Raw genomic sequence first — 25,088 nt, forward strand, 5'->3', positions numbered from 1 at the left:
TAAAATGAGGGTTCCATTTGCACCCACCTCAAGGGCTGTTGGGTGGATTCAATGAGGTAACACTGTGCTTGACATGGAGTCAGGCAAACAATAACTATTCAATATTAACATTAGCCTTTGAAGTCAGACAGACTAGGGTTCCACTCTCAGCCCTACCAAGTATTTTAGTGTGAACTGAACCTCTCTGTGCCTTGGTTTTCTCACCTGTAAACTGAGGATAACCTGAGGGCCTACTGCACAGGACTCTGAGAGCTACCATCCACGTCAGCATCATCTTCCTCTCTAGGAAACCCCTCTAAAGCCCCGGGATGGGTCAGGGCCCTAGAGAAGCACTGCCATATCCACAGTGCTTGCTTCCATCTGAGCACAGGTGACAGCATCTAAGCAGGAACTGTTTCTGTGTCTGTCTTTCCCCCACTCCAGACTGGAGCTCCTCGGGGGCAGTAGCAGGGGCTGGTCCTCCTGGTATCAGCAGGGAATGAAGGATGGAGGAATGAACAGGTGAAGGTATTTGGGTTCTCATGGGAATCATCCACACCCTAGGGCTGGGACAACCATTCCCTGATGTGTCTCTCCTCCTTCCCAGGTTTGTCCCTCTGGAAAGATGCTGAGGCTCAGGATGCTGGTTGCTGTGTTAAGCACCTGCCTGGGCCTGCTGGGCGCAGCTACCGCAGCCACAGGGCCTAACCCCGCCCAGCCAGACACCCCCAGCATTCTGCCCTTCCACCGGCGCCAGAAGAGAGACTGGATTTGGAACCAGATGCACATTGATGAAGAGAAAACCACCCCGCTCCCCCATTATGTAGGCAAGGTAAGGCTCAAGCGCCAGAGCAGGAGAGGCCCCGAGCCCACAGTGATAGTGGTAATGATGATGGTGATGGCAACAATGGTGACGAGGAGGACAGATGTTGTGGTGATAGGGCTAGAGATGATGGTTGCAGGGGTGATGGTAACAGTGGATGACATGATGAAGATGGCAGATGTAGTGGCAGAGGTGGAAGTAATAAGAAGAAAGCAGTGGGGATGATGGTGGTCATGGTACGGTTAGTGATGGTGATCATGGAAGTGGTGGTGGTGGCAGTGGTGATGGCAGTGAAGGAGAAGGTGGTGATGGCAGTGGTGGTGGTGAAAGGGAAGCAGAAAGTGGTAATGTTGGTGATGACAGTGGTAGTGATGGTGGTGAAGAGAAAGATGGTAGTAGTAATGGTGGTGGTAGTGGTGGCGGTGGTGAAGAAGCAGCAGAAAGTGATCATGGTGGTGGTAGTGATGATGGAAGTAGTGTCGGTGGCCACAGGTGTGAAGACAGTGATAGTGATTGTGATCAAGGAGGTAGTGTTGGTGGTGACAGTGATGATAGTGGTGATGGTGAACACTATAGCTCACTTTCCCCCAGACCTTGGTCTGTTGACTAGCTATTGCTATAGAAGGGCCACCCCTTCCACAAACTAAGAAAGCAAGCTTGGTCTGGGGCTCAGGACTTGGGACAGAAGCAGCAACTGCACTAACTTGTGCTATCCACAGAGGTCAAAGAAGGGCCAATATAGTAGGTAAATCCCAGAAAACCTCCTACAGAACTGCTGATGACAAAGTTAATTATCTAGGCCACAGTTTGCCAACTCTTCATCTAGGCCTCTAAACTCCTCAAAATCCCCTTTCTCTAAGATGATGTCTCCCTGGTTCCCTGTGACCCCACACAGCTCCAGATTCCAGAAAGCCCAAAACAAGGTGCCTGACCCAAGCCTGCCCTCCAGGGCAGTGCCTAAGATCTAACCTTTCCTTTATTCCCCTTTAAAGTTTGTCCATCCGAAGTTTGTCCAGTATACCTTCCTAAAACTTGGAGAAAATTTGAATGACTATCAAATAGTCTTACTGTGTCAAACTGTTACTGGAGTCAAAACTATCCTAACTCAATGAAAGAGCCCTTCTGGTGGAATTTCACAAGTAGACACAGGTAGACATAACAAGTATTTTGAGAGTTTTCAATGAGGAGCAAACTCTTTCAAGATTTCAAGATTTCTTAAAATCTCACCAGGTCAGCTTTTTGGAATCTAAACATCAGCTAGGGGAGAGAACAGATCAACACTGGCAAAGGAAGCACAGTGCTAAGCACCAGGCTGGGTACTGGGAGAAAATAATAGACAAAGACAGACACAGTCCCTGTCCTCATGGGGCTTGTGGTCTAGAGTAGAGATCAGCAAACTATGACCTGCTGGCCAGATATGGCCCACCACTTGGTTTTGTAAATAAAGTTTCATTGGAACACAGCAACACCCATTCATTTATAAATTATCTATGGTTGGTTCTGAGCTATGATGACAGAGTTGAGTAGCTGTGATAAAGAACCTGTTGTTGTTGTTGTTATGTGCCGTCAGTCAGACCCAACTCATAGCGACCCCTCCTTGGGTTTCCAAGGCATTATCACTATGGAAGTAGATTGCCCCATCTTCCTTCCAAGGAGGGCTGGTGGGTTTGAACCGCCAACCTTCTGGTTAGCAGTCAAGTGCCTTAGGCACTATGCTACCAGAGCTCCTGATAAAGAACCTACAGCCTGCAAAATCAGAAAGTATTTCCTCTCTGGCCCTTTACACAGTTTGACAACCTTGGTCGAGGGGCTAGCACACATCAGACAAAGAATCCACAAATAGCTAGTGGTGATTACGGAGCCCTCTGGTCATAAGGAAATGGGCTAGAGAGGACCTTTGGGGGGAGGGTACAGTTCTCCCTGAGCACCAGAAACGCCACAGAAGGAAGGGCCAGCTGGAGAACTGCCACCCACAGCCCCACCCCCACCCACAGCCCCACCCCCACCCACAGCCCCACCCACAGCCAGCTGACTTACCCTGGCTCCTCCAAAAACTGACCAGGAAATTTAACCCCTTTAGCAAGACCAGTCAGAAACCCAGGCCCAGAAAGGGGAAGACACTTGCCAAGGGTCACACAGTAAGGCCAGGACAGACCCCTAGGGGAACCAAGGACTGCTGCCCCTGACATGAACATGAACTCTGTGTCATAGAGGAAAAGGTCATTAATGCACCTATGTCCCCGCCCCCCCAACAGGATAACTGTGCCATGATTAAGGGTCACATGCCTTCTCTGTAGAGAAGGGCCAGCCCCAGGGAAAATCTGCGGTGAGTCAGCGAGAGTTAGCGGAAAGCGGGGGCCATTGCATCCCATGCAGCCCTGCCAGCAGCCTCAGGAAGGCTCACCCAAGGGTCTGGAGCAACCGGAAGAGCATCAGGCCAGCCGTCACCCACTGGCAGCATTTGCTTGGCACGCAATGTGGGGCTGAGGTTGGGGACAGAGGAGTCACAGGCAGTCCCCACCCCAGGGAGACAAGGCCAGCGCTCCAAGAATCACTTCCAGAGACTAAGGACGTAATGTGAGGGAAGGAAGTCCCTGTTTATTCAGGCCAGAGCCCTGAAGCCTTTGTTTACAGACCTGGCTGGGCCATGGGAGCAAGCCTGAGAAGGCTTCTGAATCCACAAATGTGGGTCATTGTGGCTTTTGGCATTAAGATGTCATATGATATTTAAAGAATAATAATAATAGCGGGAAGGAGAGTAGAAACTTATATTCAGATGAAATCTTATGCAGAACTCTAATAAAACAGATCAAAGCTGCCTTGCTCCCCATTACCACTTGTGTCCACGTGGGTTTAGGTATGTAGTCAAATCTCACAAAGTGTCCAGAACCAACTTGGAAAACCTCCACCTTATTCTAACTCCAAGTGGCCACACATGGCTCCAGCCTATCCCTCCTGCCTGAGTCCCCACCATCCCCCCAGGCTACAGGTTCACCACCCAGTATTCTTCTTTCTTCTTGCCTCCCATCCAGCTGGTCATCATATGTCATGGCTCACTGGGCCTTGGGATCTCTTCATGACCACCTGCCCCTGCACACCACAGCCCTGCTCCAAGGTGCTTGGCCTCCTGCAGAGGCCATGCCCTCTCTCCCATCCCTCATGAGGGGTGCTCCTCACTCCCTGACTCCACTTGTTCATCTTCTAGACTCTTCTCTACACTCTACCACCCAGCTCCTCATCCGTTGCTGCTCCCACTGAAGGAGCTGCTAGATCCCAGGGCACTGTGCAGGATTTGACCACACCTTTCTTGAAACACCCTCTTCTCTCTTAAGACCCCAGCCTCTCCTGTTTCTCCTCCAGCCTCTCTAATGGGTCCTCATCAGATATCTCACTCAAGATTCTTGCTCCCTGTGACCCCTGAACACTGCCATTCCTCAAAAGTCTCAGTCTCTGAGCTTCAAGCATAGGCCCTGAGAATGAAGCATAGGCAAGAACAGGGTTTGGGCCATCTCTGGTCCCAGTGCCTGGGGTAGGGCCTGGCATCTTGTAGGCATCCAATTAGTTTTGATTCAAGTGAATTAAATTATATTAGTCAGGCATTCTAACATTCTAGGACCATAGTATTTTACGGGCATGGTATACGGTATCTTCTTATTAGCTGCCATCAAGACAGTCCTGACTTCCTGTTGTGATCCCATACACAATGGGACAAAATGTTGTCCAGTCCTGTACCATTCCCACGGTCGGCTGCAGATCAGAAAATCATAGGACTTTCACTAGCTCATTTCTGGAAGAACACCCACTCCTCACCTACCAGCATTATTATTATGTTTCAAAGACCAGGTCGTTATGCAAAAATTGAAGTTATGTGAAAATGCAGGATAATCACATCAGATCACAAAATGGAGGATGACTACACCATTACACCACTGGGTATCATGGCCCAGCCAAGTTGACACATAACCTTAACCATCACAGTCAGCATTACTCTCACCTCACACTTCAACATTACTTACCGTCAGACATGTATTGCTGTGTATAACAAATTGGATAGATTTTTCACTATTGTTGTAAGTGTGAAATGTCAGATAACAAGACAGGCAATAAGTGAGGAGCAGGAATAGATCACCAGGCCTTTCTTCCTAGTCTTAGTCTGGCAGCTCCACTGCAACCTGTTCAGCGTCACGGCAATATACCAGCCTCCACTGACAGACAGGTGGTGGCTGCACAGGAGGTACACTGGCAGGGAATCAAACCTGGGTCTCCTGCACGGAAGGCAGGGACTCTACCACTTACCACTCATGCTCCTAATATTCTCCAATTCTGAGATGCGGTACATGGAATGCCCAGCAACTCTAACCCAATAACCTTTAACTTGTGGATCTATCATAAATAATAACAGTATTTCTTGAGAACCTGTTCTGTGCAAGTTGCTTTCATACATTATTTTCCAAATAATGTAACATTAATAGTAAATATTACAAAGAAAAAGGGTTGCATGGTATAAGAAATATGGGAAGTCTGAGCTGAAGAAAGGTCATTGGAGTTCTTTTCTCAGGATTATATATTGCAAAGGAACCCTGGTGGCACCATGATTAAAGTGTCTGGCTGCTAACCAAAGGTTGGCGGTTCAAATCTACCAGCATTAGCCGTGCTGCAGGAGAAAGATGTGGCAGTCTGATTCCATAAAGATTTATTTACATCCTTGGAAGTCCTATGAGGCAGTTCTTCTCTGTCCTATAGGGTTGCTATGTGTGGGAATCAACTTGACAGCAATGGGTTTGGTTTACACACCAAATCTCCAAGAAGAGGACATATTATGTACCATTCCAAATCCAAACTGACCAAGAGTGGTGGTTGCTGATAAATATGACAACTGTCTTTCCAGGGGGAAAGGCTCTGATTTGTAATATTTTCCGTGGTATAAATATTCCCACCATGTCTGATTTCAAGCTACCAGTGTGATGTCACTAAAGGCAGAGTTCAGGAAAGATGTGTATTAAGGCCACCAAAATCCACTGTTATCGAGTCAATTCCAACTCATAGCGACCCCATAAGACAGAAGAAAACTGTCCCTTTGGGTTTCCAAGACTGTAAATCTTTACAGAAGCAGACTATCCCATCTTTCTCCCCCAGAGTGACTGGTAGGTTTGAACCGCCAACCTTTTGGTTAGCAGCCCAATGCTTTAAGCACAGCACCACCAGAGCTACTTCAGATGTGCATTAGCACATCATTATTTAGTATTTCCATCTTTCAGACACAACAGACATGAGCAACCTCAAGAGCATAATAGTAAAATGTAAAATAATTAGAAAGTTAACAAATTCTGAGCATACATTACCTTTGGGGTTTTTACTATTATTATTTTGTTATTGAGAATATACAAAGCAAAACAAGCACCAATTCAACCATTTCTACATGTGCAATTCAGTGCCACTGATTACATTCTTCGAGTTGTGCGACTATTCTCACTCTCCTTTTCAGAATTGTTCCTCCTCCATTAACATAAACTCACTGCTCCCTAAGGTTCCAATCTAATACTGGGAGCTGCCGTTGTCACTTTGATCCCACATAAACCAAAACCAAACTTACTGCCATCGAGTTGATTCCAACTCACAGCAACCCCACAGGACACAGTAGAACTGCCCCGTAGGTTTTCCAAGGCTGTAACTCTTTATGGAACAGATTTCCACATCTTTCTCCCACGGACCAGCTGCTGGGTTCAAACTGCTGATCTTTTGGTTAACAGCTGAATTTTTTAATAACTGCACCACCAGAGCTCCTTTGATCCCATGCAGACAGTTCTTGAAAGAGTACAATGCTCAAGGCAGACTTTTTTATTAGTTGAGCTAAACTATTGTTTGGTTTTAAGAAGACTCCAGGGGCTATTTCTGGTTTAAGGTTTAAAATGATCTCAGGGCAACAGTTTCTGGGGTCCATCCACCCTCCATGGCTCCAGAAACTCTGGAGTCCATGAAAATTTGAATTCTATTCTGCTTTTTCCCACTTTTGATCTGGATTCTTCTACAACATATTTGATCAAAATGTTCAGTAACGGCAGCTGAGCACCATTCAGTTCTGGTCTCACGGCAAAGGAGGCAGCTGTTCATGGAGGCAACTTGCCACAAATCCCCTATCCCCCTCCTACTCCTGACTCACTGCCTTCCTCTGCTGCTCCAGGTGAATAGAGACCAACTGTCATGCCTTGGGTTGCCATTTGCAAGCCGTTAAGACCCTTGGAACTGCGCAACAAACTAGGAAGTAGAATAAAAGCACTAAACATATTATTAGGCCATTTAACTGGGATGTCCATGAACCTATGACCCTAAACCTCTGAACCAAGGAGCGGAATTCTGTGAGGTTTTAGTTGAGCATAAGCAGTCTCAGAAGTGACTCTTTTTTGTTTGTTTGTATTTTGGGCATTGTACCTTAGTTTTTAATATGACTTATTTAATTATAAATTTATATAATTGAATCTTTAATAATGGCTGTGTTTTTAACAACCACCTCACAAAAAACTTCTAAAAATTTAAGTTGATTCTCAGTACTAGCCAGCTGCACTGACCCAGTCTCCATTTTTACGTGAAACATCTAAAGAAACCAGTCCTTCCTGACACTCTGTTTCCAAGATGCTGTTCTGTTCATTAGAGTAACTCACTATCACCTCCATTCTGCAGAGGAGGTAACCACAATTTTGAGAAGTGCCTTCCAAGTGAAAACACCCAGGTTTTCTGCTTCAAAATCCTTGCCTTCCAAAGGCACCAAGTACATTCTTTCACTCAAAACATCTTTCCTGAGCACCTACTATGTTCCAGACACTGTTCCAGGCCTCCTGGGGCAACTCCCAATGACATAGTGTTCACAGTGACCAGGCACAGAGCAACTCACTGCTGAACAGCCACAAGTTCTTGTCAGTGCAACTACTCTGTGCGACATTGTAATGGCGGACATGTGGCATCATGCATTTGTCAAAACCCACAGGATCAAACCCTAATGTAACCTATGGACTTTAGTTAATAATAATGTATCAACACAGGTTTATCAATTGGAAGAAATGAACCACACCAATGCAAGATGCTGATCACAGGAGAAACTGTGGGTACAGGGAAAAGGGGGATTTTGGTGTCTTTTTGGTCTGTACTTTCTTCTCAATTTTTCCAAAAACCTAAAACTGCTCTGAAAAAACAAGTGTATTCACTTAAACAAAAATATCCTGCAAGATCACAGTTAAGACCCCTTGGGAAGCCCACACACACGTGTGCATACACACATGCACACAGACAAGCCTACACACATGCACATGTCCACACACAGCCACCGTTGCTCATTCCCAGCTCACAGCACCCCTTCCTTCCTAGATCAAGTCAAGTGTGAACCGCAAGAATGCCAAGTACCTGCTCAAAGGAGAGTCGGCCAGCAAGGTCTTCAAAGTCAATCCGGAAACAGGGGACGTGTATGCCTTTGAGAGGCTGGACCGGGAGAAGATCTCTGAGTATCACCTAGTTGCCCTCATCGTGGACAAGGACACCGATAAAAACCTGGAATCTCCTTCTAGCTTCACCATCAAAGTCCACGATGTGAACGACAACTGGCCTGTGTTCACGCACCAACTGTTCAATGCGTCAGTGCCTGAGATGTCCACTGCAGGTGCGTACCCAGTCTGCCCCTCTCTCTCCCTCCTTCCTCCTCCCTCCTCCCTCCCCCCCCCCAGCCTGGAGGCAGCCATCAGGGGCTCCACTGCCTAAAGCCGGGATTCAGTGAGTTCAGACCAGGGCGGTGGTTTTAACGCCCATGCTGCCACTTTACACACTTGGGCCCTAGACTAAGCTCTGACCTGGCCCCAGACTGAGCCTCCATCCTGATCACAGACGGAGCCATGACCCTGATCATAGTCTGAGCCCTGATTATAATCAGATTAACCTCTGACTCTGGTTTCAGGCTGAGACCTGCCCCTTGTTATTGACTAAGACCTGATCCTGGTCTGCAGTCTCCAGCCTCAGGCCAAACCTTGACCATCAAAGACACATACCCCTCTCATAACTCTTTGGAGCAAACCCCACCCACTTCCTTTGACCCTCAAGACTGGTATGCCAAGTGTGTAACTCTGCACATGGAAAGTACCTAGCCCTGCCACCAAGACAAGAAAGGCTACCTCTAAGGGTTATGCAGAGATTGGAGGGACAGAGTGTGTCACCAGCCTGGACCCAGGACCTAGCTGCTACTCCTTCCTCAGCCCTCCCCTAGGCTCCAAGATACACAAGAAAAGGGGTGTCTTCCCCACCCTCTCAGCCCAGGGTCCCTGGAAAGGGCCTTGGGACCAGACTTTCCTGTTAGTGTGGGACCCTGGATTTGAAAGGAATGAAAGATGTGACACTCGCCACCTAGGAAGCATGTGTCCACTCTCTTATTCTCACTCTTCCAGAAAGGAAAAGAAACAGCCCATCTAACCCCTCAGTTTCTCCTCAGGACCCTAACCATCCACCCCCTCCATCAACTTCCCCATAGATGCAAACCACCTGTCTTCCTGGTACCCTTCAAGGCTGACAGGGCTGGACCCCCACTGAAGCACGTGGCCCCTGGCACAGTCTCCTTAAAAAACAAAGCAGCCTTTTCTCCCTTGGGGCCTGGGAGGGCTGGGGACAGGAAAACCCTGAGCCCCATCTGCCCTTGTGCAGGAACTGGGTGCAAAGCTGGCAGTTACAAGGCAGCACCCCCAGGATTCTCTCTCTGCAGGGACCTCGGTCATCCGTGTGACAGCGGTGGATGCAGATGACCCCACAGTGGCAGACCATGCCTCTGTCATGTACCAAGTCTTGAAAGGAGATGACAAATTTGGCATCGACGATTCTGGTCTGTGTGACTTACCCTCCTGAGCAGGCATCACCTGGGGGCATGGGGAATTACCAACACAGGTGCTGAGGGAAGTCCAGTCTGACAAGTGACGCCTGGCTTCTAAAGGCTTTGCCAACCACTGAGCCACAATGCCCCATGGAGTGGTTGGTATCATGCATTAAGACAAGGTGGCTGGTGGGAGGATGCCCAAGACAAGGACTCAAATCTGGAGAACAAAATGAGGATTTTGGCACCCAAGCAATGACAGGAAAGGCAGCAGCAAATGCTGTTAGCAGCTCTGATACTGGCTCAGTCAGACATGGTTTTCCACTACTAGAAACCTCAGGCAAGTCCATTAACTCCTGTGACTTTTAGTTCCCTTACCTAGATAATAGATGTGTTTTATTTATCTTGCATGGTAGCTGTGAAGTTTGATAGATAATGTCTGGAGACAGCTTGGCCCATGATAATTGTTCAATGTGACTTAACAGAAAACTTTAAGGACTGAGTCTTGGGAGCAAGACAGAAGTACAGCTGGCCAGGCCTGGGCACACTGTCAGGTACATAGTAGCACAGACACCAGCACAATCCTGTGTGCACCAGGGCAGACATCACTAATCAATCCATCATAGCACTCTTTTACCCTGAGCCCAGATATAGCCTCATGTGCTTTCTCAACACAATGCTCCAGGTAGCTAGGATCAGCCTTGGACTGAATTGTGTGGCCAGCTTGAGCCTAACAGTGCAGGGTATGGAGGTGGTGGATTTAGACCCGTGGTCTCGGCCTGGCTGTGCATTAGAATCACCTGGGGGATGTTAAAGTCAAATTCCCTGGGGATGGGTCCCAAGCATCAGTGTTTTTAAAAGCTCCCGGGATAACGTGGCTTCTGCTGGGATAATTCTTGCAGGACTCATTTTCACGAAAACCGCAAACTTGGACCGAGAGACAAAGGCCAAATATGAGATAGTGGTGGAGGCACGAGATGCCCAGGGCCTCCGAGGGGACTCAGGTACGGCCACCGTGCTGGTCACTCTGCAAGATGTCAACGACAACTTCCCCATCTTCACCCAGGGTGAGCTCCTCCCCTGGGGCCCTGGGGTGAGGGTGGGCAGTGCTCCAGACTACAGAACTTGGGGGTCTCTCCCCACCCCAGCATGGGCCTAAGGCCCTGGGAAGTTCTCTGGTGCAAGAAGGGACCCTGCTTCCCATGCCCCAACACATCCCCAACTGTCCATCATGGCCCCTCACAGGACAGAGAGGAGACACACTCCCTGCTCTTTACCCCTACCACTCCCAGAGTCCCCCACCAGGTAGGACTAGTCTCACCCAGATCCCGTGGGATCAGACCCGGGCCCCAGGTAAAAAAATCCCATGAGTCAATGAGCTGGGGCACAGTAAGCTCCACCCTCAGAGCCTGGGCCAAGCCTGGGCCCCACTGGCAGACTGGTTCTTCCCTCCAAAGAAAACGTCCCATAAAACCTTGTCATGCATCTTGGATGGGGCTGGGAAGGAAAGCCAACAGCTCAGTGCACCTGCACCCTCCAGTGCCAGAGGCATAATTCAGAGGCTCAGCTACCTCTGGACAGGCCACTTTTCCAGAAGCAGCCTGGCTGTACATGTGCAAGGCCTATCTCTCTTGTCAATTGATTCACCCCCTAGGCCCCAGCAAAGTATCTGGTATATACTAGGTGCTCAATAACGACTTGCTGGTTGCATGGAGGGAGGGAGGGATGGATGTACAGAGCAGAATTTCTTTGCCTTGGGATCCAGAATCACACCCGGAATACTATTATTATTTCTAATATATCATTATTTTATCATCATCATCATTATTTTACTGTGCCCATTATTTGTATCAAAATGTGTCCGGTAGTATGAAGGGACAATCACCCTGCCTATCTCATTAACTCAATGCCCTTTGGGGTGACCTGTTTGCATCAGCCAAGTACACATTTGCCGTGGCTGAAGACATCCGCGTGGGCAGCCCCCTGGGCTCTCTGTTTGTTGAGGACCCAGATGAGCCCCAGAACCGGATGACCAAGTACAGCATCGTGCAGGGCGAGTACAAGGACACCTTCACCATCGATACGGACCCCACCCGCAATGAGGGCATCATCAAACCCATGAAGGTCTGTAGCCTGAGGCAATAACATCAAACATGGGGTGCAGGGCTCCTGGCATCCACAGCGGCCATTCAGGGACTGCTCCCCATCAAAGGTGCCCTCCCTGGGTTAGCTCAGAGCTGGGCTCGTGCTCACAGAGTCCGTGCCCTGGAGCCAGGAGAGACAGTCAATGTCAGGCTCACCATAAATTCTCCCTCCTACAGCCCCTAGACTATGAGCGCATCCGACAATACAGCTTCACCATCGAGGCCACGGACCCCACCATAAACCTCCGCTACCTGAGCAGCACCACCACCAGAAACATCGCCCGTGTCATCATCAATGTCACAGATGTGGACGAGCCGCCCATCTTCCAGCAGCCCTTCTACCACTTCCAGCTCCGGGAGAACCAGAAGAAACCTCTGATCGGCTCGGTGCTGGCCACAGATCCCGACGCAGCCCGGCACAGCATTGGGTAAGGGTGGCTGGTATGTGGGTGACGACGGGACAATCGTGTCATTGTTGTTGTCCCTGCTGGACTAAGACAGGCTCAGAGAGGAAAGCTGGTTTCTCCTGGTAATCACACGGGAAGTGGCAGAGGCCTGACCAGAACCATCCTGTTCTGTCCTAGTGCCTTTCAGGGACTCCCAGCCTACCTGACCATCACCTGCTACACCTTGATGGCTCTGTTCTTGGGACCACAACTTCCACGTGCCCCATCTAGTGAGATATGACAGCCAAATAAACTACTAATCAGCTGTCATACCTGAAGCCCCTTTATTCAGTATTTTATTAAATGTCTTCCCAAAACCATGAAAGTAAGAAGTGTTCAGTTTACACAACTCTATAAAGAAAACATCAGTAACCTCATTCCCAGATAACCATTTGCTTAATAGCTTGTGTTCCCATCACTATGTCAATAGCTTGGTGTGTTCTCATCATGCATTTCTTCATAACCACATGAACAGAGATATATTTAACATAGAGATACACTTACGGTCAATTGTTGTTTGCTTGCTCGCTTACTTGCTTTCTTTGGGGTTTTTATTGTCTTAAAAATGTTTGGGATCATACCATAGCCATCTCCCTGCTGCTTGTTCTCTTGTCTTAACTAGACTTTTCTTCCCTACCCTCTGGGACAAAAAAAATACATTTCCAACTCATATTTTTAGAGTCCGATAATATTTATAAGCCAAAAACCCACTGTTGTAAACATGATTCCAACTCATGGGGACCCCGTGTGTTACAAAGCGGAACTGCTCCACAGGGTTTTCTTGGCACCATCTTTACAAAAGCAGACCACCAGGCCTTTCTTCACTGTCCGGCATGTTTAAACCACCAACCTTTCTCTTAGGCGTCAAGTGCAAAACATTTGCACCCCAGGGACCTACGAATATATGATTCTTCCAAACAGAATCCTACCTACCTGTTCACAGTGGACACAAACCACCTGAGTCACCCAAGTTCTCTGTGCTAGCACCATTTATTAGAGAAGTCATCATTTTCCCACCTTTGGTACCAACTAAGTTCCTGCATAGACCTGAATCTATACCTGACTTCTCTACCCTACCCTACTGATCTATAGCAAAGACCTTCTACTGTACTGTTTTACACTGTTTTTTGTAGCTTTACCTTAAATCTTAGGATGTGTAATCAAGTCCCTCCCCCTCACTGTTCTTTATATAATTTTCTGTCCATTCTCAAACATTCACTCTTTAATATGAACTCTCAAATTATTTTATCTACTTTTAAAAAACCACCACTCTAATGAGAATTGTGTTTACTTTATGTACCAAGTTTGGAAGAGTTATTATTTCCATATTATTAAAAAAAAAAAACAAAACTCACTGCCGTAGAGTCGAATCCAATTCATAGCGACCCCTCCTTGGGTTTCTGGGGTGGTATCTCTATGGAATTAGATTGCCCAGTCTTCCTTTTGAGGAGTGGCTGTTGGGTTTGAGCCACTAGCCTTCTGGTTAACAGTCAAATGCCTTAGGCACTATATTAGGTCTTCTTCTTAAGGTATAAAATGTGTCCCTCCATTTTGTCTGCATCCCATAAATTTGGGGACTACTGTTTTCGTTGTAAGGAGCTCTGATGGTACAGTGCCTAAGGCATTTGACTGCTAACCAGAAGGTTGGCAGTTCAAACCCACCAGCCACTCCATGAAAGGAAAATGGGGCAATCTAATTCGGTAAAGATTTACCACCTCAGAAACCCAATGGGGGTCGCTATGAGTTAGAATAAACTAGATGGCAGGGAGTTTGGTTTTTTGGTTTTGATTTCATTGTAAGCCTATTCCAAATAGCCTATGATTGCTTTTGTTTAATATTTGATGAAAGTTTATGTAGGAGAATAACTTAGGCTTTGTTTTTTGCCTTTTTCCCTCCATTTCCAAGTGATAAGGTCATTTTGTTTTGCTTTAAGTTGTACCTTTGATGTAACAAAATTATATTTGCATGCATGTTTCCCTAAAATATCTAAGCTCTTGTTATATATCTCTTAACTTTTCTATCCAGTTCAAAAAAAAAAAAAGGTTCATCCTTCTTCATTGTGGCTTGTAAAACCAAAAAAACCAAACTCACTGCCATCAAGTCAGATCCAACTCATAGCGACCCCTCCCCTCCTTGAGTTTCTGAGGCAGTATCACTACAGAAGTAGACTGCACAACCTTCCTTCTGAGGAGTGGCTGGTGGGTTTGAACCACCAGCCTTCTGATTAGTAGTTAAATGCCTTAGGCACTACGCCACTTATCCATTAATAAATTACCCAATTTTTTCTGTTTAAACATTTTTCCTTCAATTACGTTACCTGAAATCATTTCATCAAGTCTTATTTTCACGTCACTCATGTTTGCCTGATACAAATTTTCCAAACTTCATGCTTAATTTTTTTAGGTCATTCAGCATTAAGGTGTCTCTGAAAATAGAATGTAGTTGGATTTTGCTTTTTAAACCAATCTGAAATCCTTTGTGTCTAATGTATTTACTTTTCTCATAATAAATGCTATGTTTGGTCTTATTTCTTCCATCTTGTTTTACATTTTCTTTTTCTCAAATTTAATGGCTATTTCCCATTCCCTATCTTTGCTATAGGAGCTTTGGTAGCATCATGCCTAAGGCACTGACTGCTAACCAGAAGGCTGGTGATTCAAACCCACCAGCCACTCCTCAGAAGGAAGGTTGGGCAAATCTACTTCTGTAGTGATATCACCTCGGAAAGCCAAGGAAGGGTCTCTATAGAGATGGGTACAACTCAACAGTAGTATGGTGGTGTTTTTTTTTTAATCTTTGCTATATAATCTATTTTTCATTTTTTTCTCCTGATATCTATAGAATACATCTATTTTCACATCTACTAGGAAGACTTACTCCTACCTATAAAACTAAATATTTTTACTGAACTTATATTTTCTAGTTATTGATATTACACACACACACACACACACACACGAAATAGCTATGTATTATAAACCCATAGGTTAATTCTAATTCCTCCAAAACTATGTTTTTACTTTATACTGAGACATTTGTTAATAAGATTAAGTTTTCAAAAAGATTTTTCAGGATCCATCTTTGTGGACAATACACTTCCTAGCTTTTATGTATCTACAGATTACCTTAGTTTTGGCCTTTTTATATTAATAACACCTGTATGTGGACATATAACCCTTAAATACCAGCCACTTCCCTTCAAAAATACTATTAATGTATTCTAGCATTTAATTTTGTGGCGATATCTGAGGTGTCTGATTTCTGTTTTTAAAAAATAAGAGATTCAAGTTTCTGACTGGATTTTTTCCGTTTCTTCACATAGTCTTGAAATTCAAGTTTCATCAGGATATACCAAAGTATGAATCTCTTTTTAAAGGTATGCCTGATATCAATTAAGCTCTTTTAATCAGTAGACTTTGGCCTTCTTCAGCTTAGGAAAGTTTTATTCTATCTTTTTTTTATTATTATTATTTCTTCTGTTCTTTTTGTCCTGGAATTTTCCTCAGTAGTAGCAACTATATGTTTTGTCATCATGTATGTATGTACACAAGGAGCTCCGGGTTGTAGCACCTAATGCACCTGACTGCTAACCAGAAGGTTGGCAGTTCAAACCCACCAGCCACTCAGCAGAAAAAGACTGGGCAATCTACTTCTGCAAAGATTTACCACCTCAGAAACCCAAAGGGGGCCACTATGACTTGGAATTGACTCCATGGCAGTGAGTTTGGTTTTCTGGTTTATGTACATATATCAACACACACACATTTTCCTTTCTCTTATTCATCTCTTCATATCTTTGTTTGTGATTTTTGGAAACACTTTTCTAATTTTTACTTCACAAATTTAAGTTCCTTTCAACAGCTTCTTACCTCTTCCAGCTCCTTTTATTTCTTCCCGACTCGTCATCAGTCACATAAACTAATAGTGCCTAAGGCACCTGACTGCTAACCAGAAGGCTGGCGGTTCAAACCCACCAGCCACTCCTCAGAAGGAAGATGGGGCAATCTACTTCCGTAGTGATACTGCCTCGGAAGCCCAAGGAGGGGCCGCTAAGAGTTGGGTCCGACTCGATGGCACATAACAACAACAGCAGCTGTGGTATTAGTTGATTATCACGTCACCTATCTCAGCTCTAGAAGTGCTTACAGATGGAATCTCAGACACCACATTCAGCTCAGTGATAGCAACATGGCTAAAATCAAAGGGATTTTCTCTCTGCCCTTGAATCCCTCTGTGCTGATGTGTAGGTCTGCTCACTGTGCTGGGTGGTAACCACAGTGGGCATCCAGTAGGGACAAAAGATGGAGAAGGACGAAGGGGACAGATCCTGAAGGGCCTTGTCTGTCATGCTGAGGAGTTTGAACTCTGCAAAGAAAGACAGAAAACTATGACACTCTTTCCTCTGGCAGATACTCCATCCGCAAGACCAGTGACAAGGGACAGTTCTTCAGAATAACCAAACAGGGGAACATTTACAATGAAAGAGAACTGGACAGAGAACTCTACCCCTGGTATAACCTGACTGTGGAGGCCAAAGAACTGGATTCTACTGGTGAGTGATCCCACCCAGCAGGGGACCTGGGCTTTTCTCTTCCTCTCATTCTTTTAAGACTGGCATCATCTGTCAGTTCAGTCCTAAGAGGTACTGTAAGCACCAGCTGAAGTACCACTTGGCTGAGATGCTATAGAGCGTCCTTGGATCAGCACCATCTATATCACCTGAGACCTTTTAGTAGTGCAGAATCTCAGGTCCCCGCCACTGCCCAGACTGAATCAGAATCCCATGCACATTACAGTCTGAGAAGCACTGCTGTAATGCAGGCTGCCCAAACTTGCCTGCGATGACAACTGCCTAGGCATACTTAACCATACAGCTTCTCAGGACCCTCCCAGGAGGTTCTGGTTCTGCGAGCCAGAGATGGGGCTGAGGAATGTTATTTAGCAAGTACCTCATGATCCCTATTATCAGTGATGTCTGGTTCATGTCACCTTGGTGAGTGTTTATGCAACAATTAGCACTGGATTCAAAATGTGAAGCAGCTTCCAACTCTGAGATTAACTTCTCCAGAAATTGGTGTAACTTCTGCCAAAGTTTGGCACCCTTCGCCAGTATCACAAAACCCTAACAACCCTCTGGAAGAAAGGCTAATGTCCCTATATTACCTAGAAGACCACCAGAGCCCAGAGAAGGAGTGACTTGTCCAATGCCCCACAGGTACTACCATACAAACCCCTACCTCCTCCTGGGCCACCCAGACTCACTTCCCCCAACATGGCAGCTGTGCCCAACCTCAAGGGACTCCTCGTGTTTTTCAGACCAGCCCATGACCCTTTCTTCCCCACCTAATCTTATCCATAGATTTTTTTTTAACTTCAAAAGCATAATTGCTTACTTTAGAAACCAGAAGAAATAAAAAACCAGAAAAGAAGACAGTTACTGCCCCCCCCCCATTTTACTATCAGCACTTTAGTATTAATTTTTTCTGGTCTTTTTCCCACACATATTTTCACATTAAGTGTTGTGGTTAGGTGCCATCTAGTCATCTCCAACTCAAAGCGACTTTATGTACAACAGAACAAAACCCTGCCCAGGCCTGTGCCAGCCTCACGATCCTTGTAATACCTTAGCCCATTGTTGCAGCCACTGTGTCAATCCACCTAGTTGATGACCTGCCCCTTTTTCATTGACTCTCCACTTTACCAAGCATGATATCCTTCTCCAGGAAATGGTCCCTTCTGACAACATGACCAAAATAGGTGAGACAAAGTCTGGTCATTCACACTTCCAAGGAGCAGTCCGGCTGCACTTCTTCCAGGATAGATCTGTTAGTTCTTTTAGCAGTCCACGGTACTTTCAGCATTCTTCACCAACACCACAACTCAAAAGCATCAACTCTTCTTCGGTCTTCCTTATTCATTGTCCAGCTCTCACATGCATAAAAGGTGACTGAAATACCATGGCTTGGGTTAGGCGCACCTGAGTCTTCAAGGAGATATCTTTTTTTTTTTTTTTTTAATTGTGATGTGGGTGAAAATTTACAGAGCAAATTCACTTTCCTTACAGAAGTTCACACACACTTTGTCTCGTGACATTGACCACAATTCACCACAATGCAACAGCTCCCCTCCCACTTCCTCCCGACAGTCACCCCTTCCCTGTCTCCATCCCTCCATGCACCCCTGCCCCCTGAGCTGTCTCCCTGTGCATTAACTACCCTTCTTTCTCCCATGATTGTTCTCTCCAAGGAGTGTAACTATCTCACGTAAATGTTAAACTCCTATGCCTGTCTTCTGCTTGACTGGAAGCCACAGGTATGGGTTCAATTCCAGACCTGAAGGGCAGCTAGGGGCCATAGTCTCAGTGGTTCCATCAGGCTCTGTGAGACCAGCAAACCTGGTTCCCTTTTTTTTTCCCCCCCCAAATGATTTTGAGTTTTGTTCCACATTGTTCTCCCTCTCTATCCAGGAGCTCCTACATACATCCCCCTCCAAGTGGCTGACAGTTGTAGCCGGGCACCATCTAGTTCTTCTGGTCTCATAGTCATATAGGCTGTGGATAGCATGATGTACCAGTCACTAGGACTAATTCTTCCCATGAATCTTTGGTTTTCTTCATTCTTCTTTGCTCTGGACAAGGAGAGACCCATCATTGCATCTAGATGGTTGCTTGCAAGCTTTTAAGATCCCAGTCACTATTCGCCAAAGCAGGAGGTGGAACAATGCTTTGTGTATATGTTATGCCAATTGAGCTTGATGTCCCCTGTGACTACGGTCCCAAGCCCACAGGTTCATCTACTCGGTCCCTCTAGGTAGCTGGCTGTGAACAAGAAGTGACTACAACCTTGTCAGCTCTACTATACACCTGGGAATTCAGATCATACAAATACACTTATAGGACCATTGTCAAGGAGCTATCTTTGCTCTTCAGCACTTGAAAGAGGTCTTTTGCAGCAGATTTTCCCAATGCAATATGTCTGCTTCCATTGGTGTTGACTGTAGAACCAAGTAATATGAAATCTTGACAACTTCAATCTTTTCCCCATTTACTGTGATGCTGTAATTTGGTCCAGTTGTGAGGATTTCTGTTTTCTTTATATTGAGGTATAATCCATACTGCAGACTGTAGTCTTCAATCTTCATCAGTAAATGCTTCAAGTCATATCCTCACTTTCAGCAAGCAAAGTTGTGTTATCTATGTATCGCAGGTTGTCAATGAATCTTCCTCCAATCCTGATGTCACATTCTTCTTCATATAGTCCACCTTCTCAGATTATTTGCTCAACATATAGATTGCATAAGTATGATGAAAGGATACAACCCTGATGCACTCCCTTCTTGATTTTAAACCATGTGGTATTCCTTTGTTCTGTTCAAATGACAGCATTCTGGTCTGTGTACAGGTTCCTCATGAGCACAATGAAGTGTTCTGGAATTCCCATTCTTCTTAATGTTATCCATAATTTGTTATGATCCACACAGTTGAATGTTTTTGCATAGTCAATTAAACACAAGTCATCATCTTTCTGGTTTTCTGATATACCAGAAAGATGTTTACTGGTATACCAGAATACCAAAAAGATGTTTCACATAAGTAAGATCATATTTTATTCATATAAAATAGCGTATATTGAATGTTTTACTTAATTTTATTCCATAATCATTTTCTCATGATATTAAAATGTCTTCAAAAAATACTTTTAATTACATTTAAAAATGTTTTTCTATCATTGTAAATGACTACAAATATTCCATTCTTTCAAAGGGGTGAAAAGTTGTTACCCTAATCTTACAAGCGACGCTTCAGTGAACACCCCTGTGTGTGAAGCTTGACCTTCTACTCTTCCACACATCTTTCACCCAGAGCACCATCCCTGGCCTCTCTTCCAGGGGTCCACGAGCAGACCCTTGGAGCTGAGCCCCAATGACTCTTTTCCCCTGCAGGGACCCCCACAGGCAAGGAGTCCATTGTGCAAGTCCACATTGAAATCTTGGATGAGAACGACAATGCCCCAGAGTTTGCCCAGCCCTATGAACCCAAAGTGTGTGAGAGTGCTGCCCCGGGCCAGGTGAGTCTGACTGCGGCGGGAGGATGAGGCAGCGCCACCTGTGTCAAGCCAAGGGACAGACTGACTCATCCACAGCCAGCTGGGGTCTCTCTGTGATTAATGTAACCTTCAAAATAGGCTTGAGGGAAGGTAACATTATCCCTGTTTTACAGACAGAAAAACGAAGCCTTAGAGAGAATTTGTGGAGTAAAGCGGGGACGACGTTAGAAAGAGTGGCTTTGTGGAGACCCTTTAGGTTAGTTTTGCAGGTTTAGCCAGAGTCAGGCCTATAAACCCCACGTCTACATCACTGAACCCTAAGCCTCCCAAACCATCACTGACAGTCTCCCTCTTTCCTTACTCCAGCTGGTCGTGCAGATTTCAGCAATAGACAAGGATATAACCCCACGAGACGTGAAGTTCAGATTCTCCCTGAGCACTGAGGACAGCAACTTCACCCTTATGGATAATCGCGGTACATATCAAAGTAGTCAGCTAGGCGCTAAGCCGGGTCTGGAGTGGGGCTATTTGAGTCTTGAAGTCCTAGGTTCAAGGACCAGGCTAACAAACTGGGGGCAGGACATTACTGGGATGTATAAGTTACAGGATACCTCATACAACTCCTGCCATTGACTCTACTGATCTATGCCATGGTCAGCTCCACCCTAGCCAAACTGCCAAGTCCACATAGCCAGCTATTCCCCCATCAGACACTCAGATCTGTGAGGCAGAAACCAGGCAGCTCAGTCCATGCACTAGCCAGCTGACTCCTTCTCACACCGGGATCTCTGTACCTCAGCAAAACTACCAACTGCACATGGACCTTCGCAATCACTTCCGAAGAGTCAAAAAATGTCCAGGATAGACCCAATTTTGTTTTAATTCAGCTACAATGTCTACTTAACATCAGGTGGCCCCGGAACTGGATCTGATCTACCAATCACAGCCCAGAGATTCCTATGATGTCATTAGTGGCCATAGTTCCTGGTCAGCATGCGTTCAGTAGATGCTGCTGAGTGGATTGAATTCCAGCCAAAAGTAGACAGGCTTCCACGCTTGGCTCTGCAGCCCCCTTAGAAAAAAGAGAAAATGTATTTCCCTGGGGTCTAAGTTCTTTCACTGAGCACAGGGTAGAATTCCTCTGTGTCCCCATAGGCAAAACTGTGGTTGATGACAAACACTGTATTTAAACATCAAATGCCACCTTCAAGGAAGGACTGGGGGCTAGGGTTCCTGAGAGTAAGGGACCTAGTCAAGGGAGCCCTGTGTCAGTTCTCCAAGACCAACCGAGGGGGTCAGGCCCAGACCCACCCTTAAGGAGCCTCCTGCATAGGATGTCTACGGAGCTCTGGTGGTATAGTGGGTAAGGCACTTGACTGCTAACCAGGAAGTTAGGGATTCAAACCCACCAGCTGCTCCTTGGAAGGAAAACAGGGTGATCTACTTCCATAAAAATGTACAGCCTCAGAAACCCAACGGGGGTTGCTATGAGTCAGAAACGACTCGATTACAGTGAGTTTGGGGTTTTTGGGTTTTTTTTTGTTTGTGTTTGTTTTCATTTTACACAAGATGTGGGGAATGAGGCTATGATGTGTTGACAACAACAGACCAGTCAACGTCCAGCTACTTTTACTAGCAAAAATATGTCACCCTGTGATGTCCAATGTCCAATTCAACCCCACTCAGAGAGAGGTCTGTAGAAAGGTCTGTGGGCCATCCCACAGACAGCCCATGTGTGGCCAGGAGGCAAGCCTCTTGGTCCCAGAGCAAGCCATGTACAAGTCTCACTTAAATCCTGAATGCCCTGCATGTCAGAATCTTTCCTTTCACCCATGAAGTGCCAATGGCCATATCATTTACCTTCAACTATAATAGACAAAGGAGCTCTGGTAGCATAGTGGCTAAAGCACTTGACTGCTCACCAGAAGGCTGGCGCTTCAAACCCACCAGCCACTCCTCGGAAGGAAGGTTGGGCAATCCTACTTCCGTAGTGATACTGCCTCAGAAACCCAAGGAGGGGTCGCTATGAGTCGGGGCCGACTCGACGGCACATAACAACAACAACAATGTAATAGACAAGGCCACTTAAAAATGAAACATAACTGGCTTTCATCTGAAAATCTAAAAGATGCCTCCCTTGCTTTCTGTTTGCTTCCTGAGTGTGTCGATCCTGTGGGTAGAGAAATCCTGGACTCCGTGGACCCATCTTCCTCTGACCACGGAAGTCAGAACCTCCTGGGAACCTATAAAATGCAGATTGCCTGGCTGTCAGTCTAGAGTCACTGATTCAGAAATGTGTGTGTGTGTGTGTGTGTGTGTGTTTGGGGGAGGTCAGCTAGGAGTCAAATAATCAGCATGTTTAAGAAACTTCTGTATTAGACACAGATTAGAGCTGGTGACAGGAAAGAAGAGGTGTCGATATTGGGCTAAAGCACATTCCCTGTTCCATCCTGCCCAGGAAATCCTGAATCCCATATGCAACCATTCTGGAAGGACCCCAGGGAGCGCGTGCATTGTTTTCACTGGTATAAAACTTTAGTAATGATGGATTTCCAGGGATAGCAAACCCCCTTAGAAGTTAGCCCAATGCTAACTTTTCAAAACTTTATTTTCCCCCACTTGCTCATGAAGCTTGAAACAACTTTAAAAGAGATCATCTCTGTAGTAAGAGTGGGATTACAGAAAGAGAAGAAGTCAAGCCTATCAGATGCCCAAAGAAACAGAAAGGAAGGGTTTTACCATCTGGCCAGCCATTCTTAAAGGCTGGGTCAAAACAGCTGCCCAAAATTCCCCTCTATGGGGGAAGAGGTCTGAGTTCAACAGGCTAAAATCTGAGGTGGGGGATGCAGAGGCCGGAGAAGGAGCACCTGAGCTGGTATAGTCAGGGAGGGCTCCCTGGAGGAGGCAGGCACCGCTCTCTGTGTGGCTGAGGATGTGGGTACTCCCTGCAGAGCCTGACTCTGTGGGTTTGGTGTTTCCAGACAACACCGCCAACATCACAGTCAAGTACGGGCAGTTTGACCGGGAGCGTGTCAAGGTTCACTACCTGCCGGTGCTCATCTCAGACAACGGAAGGCCCAGCCTCACAGGCACCAGCACGCTGGCCGTGGCGGTGTGCAAGTGCAATGAGCGCGGGGAGTTCACCTTCTGTGAGGAGGTGGCACCCCAGGTGGGCGTCAGCATCCAGGCACTGGTCGCCATCTTCCTTTGCATCCTCACCATCACTGGTGAGTGGCAGGCACGCCGGGGGCGGGCATGGGTCACCGAAGGGGCTCCACAGGGAGGAGGAGAGGTAGGGATCCAGGTCCAATGCTGCCTCCAGTCACTGCGTAGCCCTAGGCAAGTGTCCTACCCTGGGCCTCTCGGATACAGGGATGTGAGCTCCACCTCCCTGGGTGCCTCTGTTCCAAGAGGTGGGGTGGGCAGGCGAGTGACCCACCGGATGACTGGACCAAGCCAAACGTTCTGTGTTATCGGGTCATGGAAGTGTCACTGGGAATCTGGGCAAGTCTAGGGATTCCGAGGGAGGCGGGGAGGCACTGGTGGGCCTCAGAAGGTAAGCCTTGTGTAATTCTCACTCTGCTTGTCATCAGTGATTACCCTCCTCATCTTCCTGCGCCGGCGGCTCCGGAAACAGGCTAGGGCCCACGGCAAGAGCGTGCCTGAGATCCACGAGCAGCTGGTCACCTATGACGAAGAAGGAGGGGGTGAGATGGACACCACCAGCTACGACGTGTCGGTGCTCAACTCGGTGCGCCGGGGCGGGGCCCAGCCTCCGCGCACGCTCGACGCTCGGCCGCCGCTCTACGCCCAGGTGCAGAAGCCGCCACGGCGCGGGCCCGGCATGCACAGCGCGCCCGGAGAGATGGCGGCCATGATCGAGGTGAAGAAGGACGAGGCAGATAACGATGGCGGCGGCCCCCCCTACGACACGCTACACATCTACGGCTACGAGGGTGCCGAGTCCATCGCCGAGTCACTCAGCTCGCTGGGTACCGACTCATCCGACTCCGATGTTGACTACGACTTCCTCAACGACTGGGGGCCCCGGTTCAAGATGTTGGCTGAGCTGTACGGCTCCGACCCCCGGGAGGAGCTGCTGTATTAGGAGGCCAGGCCTTCCGTGCTTGGGGACCCTGATGGCTGCAGCCCAGGCCACCTGGACACCAGGTCCAGCACTCCTTCCTCATGGATTCCAGGCTACTCTTGGGTAGCAAAATTAAGGTCCCTGAAGCGTCTAGAAAGTATTTCAGTGATCGCTACCCCCTAAACCCTGAAAAAGCCAGGCTAGTATTCTGATGGGCTCCAAGGTCCCCATAATCCTGTTGCCCCCACCATGGGTCCACTTCAAGGACTTTTGACTCTTCAAGGCTGCAAAGCAAAGCAGCTTGGACCCAACTGCGGTGATCCCTGAACACTGCCCCCCCCCCCATGAGGCCAGTATAGTCCTGGTGCCCGTGTGTCTGGAAACAGGACTGGACAGCCTGACCTGGGGGAGAAGACTCCGCAGCCCAGGTCCAGGAGAGACTGGGTCTGCCCATCACGCCTGCTCCCAGGATCCCCAACCCTGCACTGCCCCTCCCCAGGCCCTTCCAGAGGAAGGAAGGGACCACTTGGCAGCTCCTGACCTCCAGCCTTGAAGTGACCTCGCTGGTCTGCCGCGTGGTAACTACTGTACTGAGCATTGAACATTCAACCAAATTCAGGGAAATGGCTTATTGAGCTTTGAAGCAACTGTGAATTTCATCCTGAGGGGCAGTGGAGACTGAGTGTGACAGCAAGCGTAAAAGCCACCTCCACACCAAGCCTCT

The 25,088-nt window shown here is 47.1% G+C and overlaps 1 protein-coding gene across 1 annotated transcript; it reads left to right on the forward strand.

The window, feature by feature from the left end:
• The first annotated feature begins 574 nt into the window (after window positions 1-574).
• On the forward strand, window positions 575-24,385 carry CDH5 (cadherin 5). The gene is made up of 11 exons (XM_007940217.1): window positions 575-811; window positions 8,162-8,450; window positions 9,537-9,653; window positions 10,544-10,708; window positions 11,578-11,765; window positions 11,963-12,213; window positions 16,642-16,784; window positions 20,174-20,298; window positions 20,644-20,752; window positions 23,259-23,504; window positions 23,871-24,385. Exons 1-11 carry the CDS (start codon window positions 605-607, stop codon window positions 24,383-24,385), a joined length of 2,355 nt encoding a protein of 784 aa, XP_007938408.1. The 5' UTR covers window positions 575-604.
• Window positions 24,386-25,088: the final 703 nt, after the last annotated feature.

This window comes from Orycteropus afer, unplaced genomic scaffold (assembly GCF_000298275.1).
Source record: "Orycteropus afer afer isolate SDZICR_OR568_19922 unplaced genomic scaffold, OryAfe1.0 scaffold00067, whole genome shotgun sequence".
NCBI lineage: Eukaryota > Metazoa > Chordata > Mammalia > Tubulidentata > Orycteropodidae > Orycteropus > Orycteropus afer.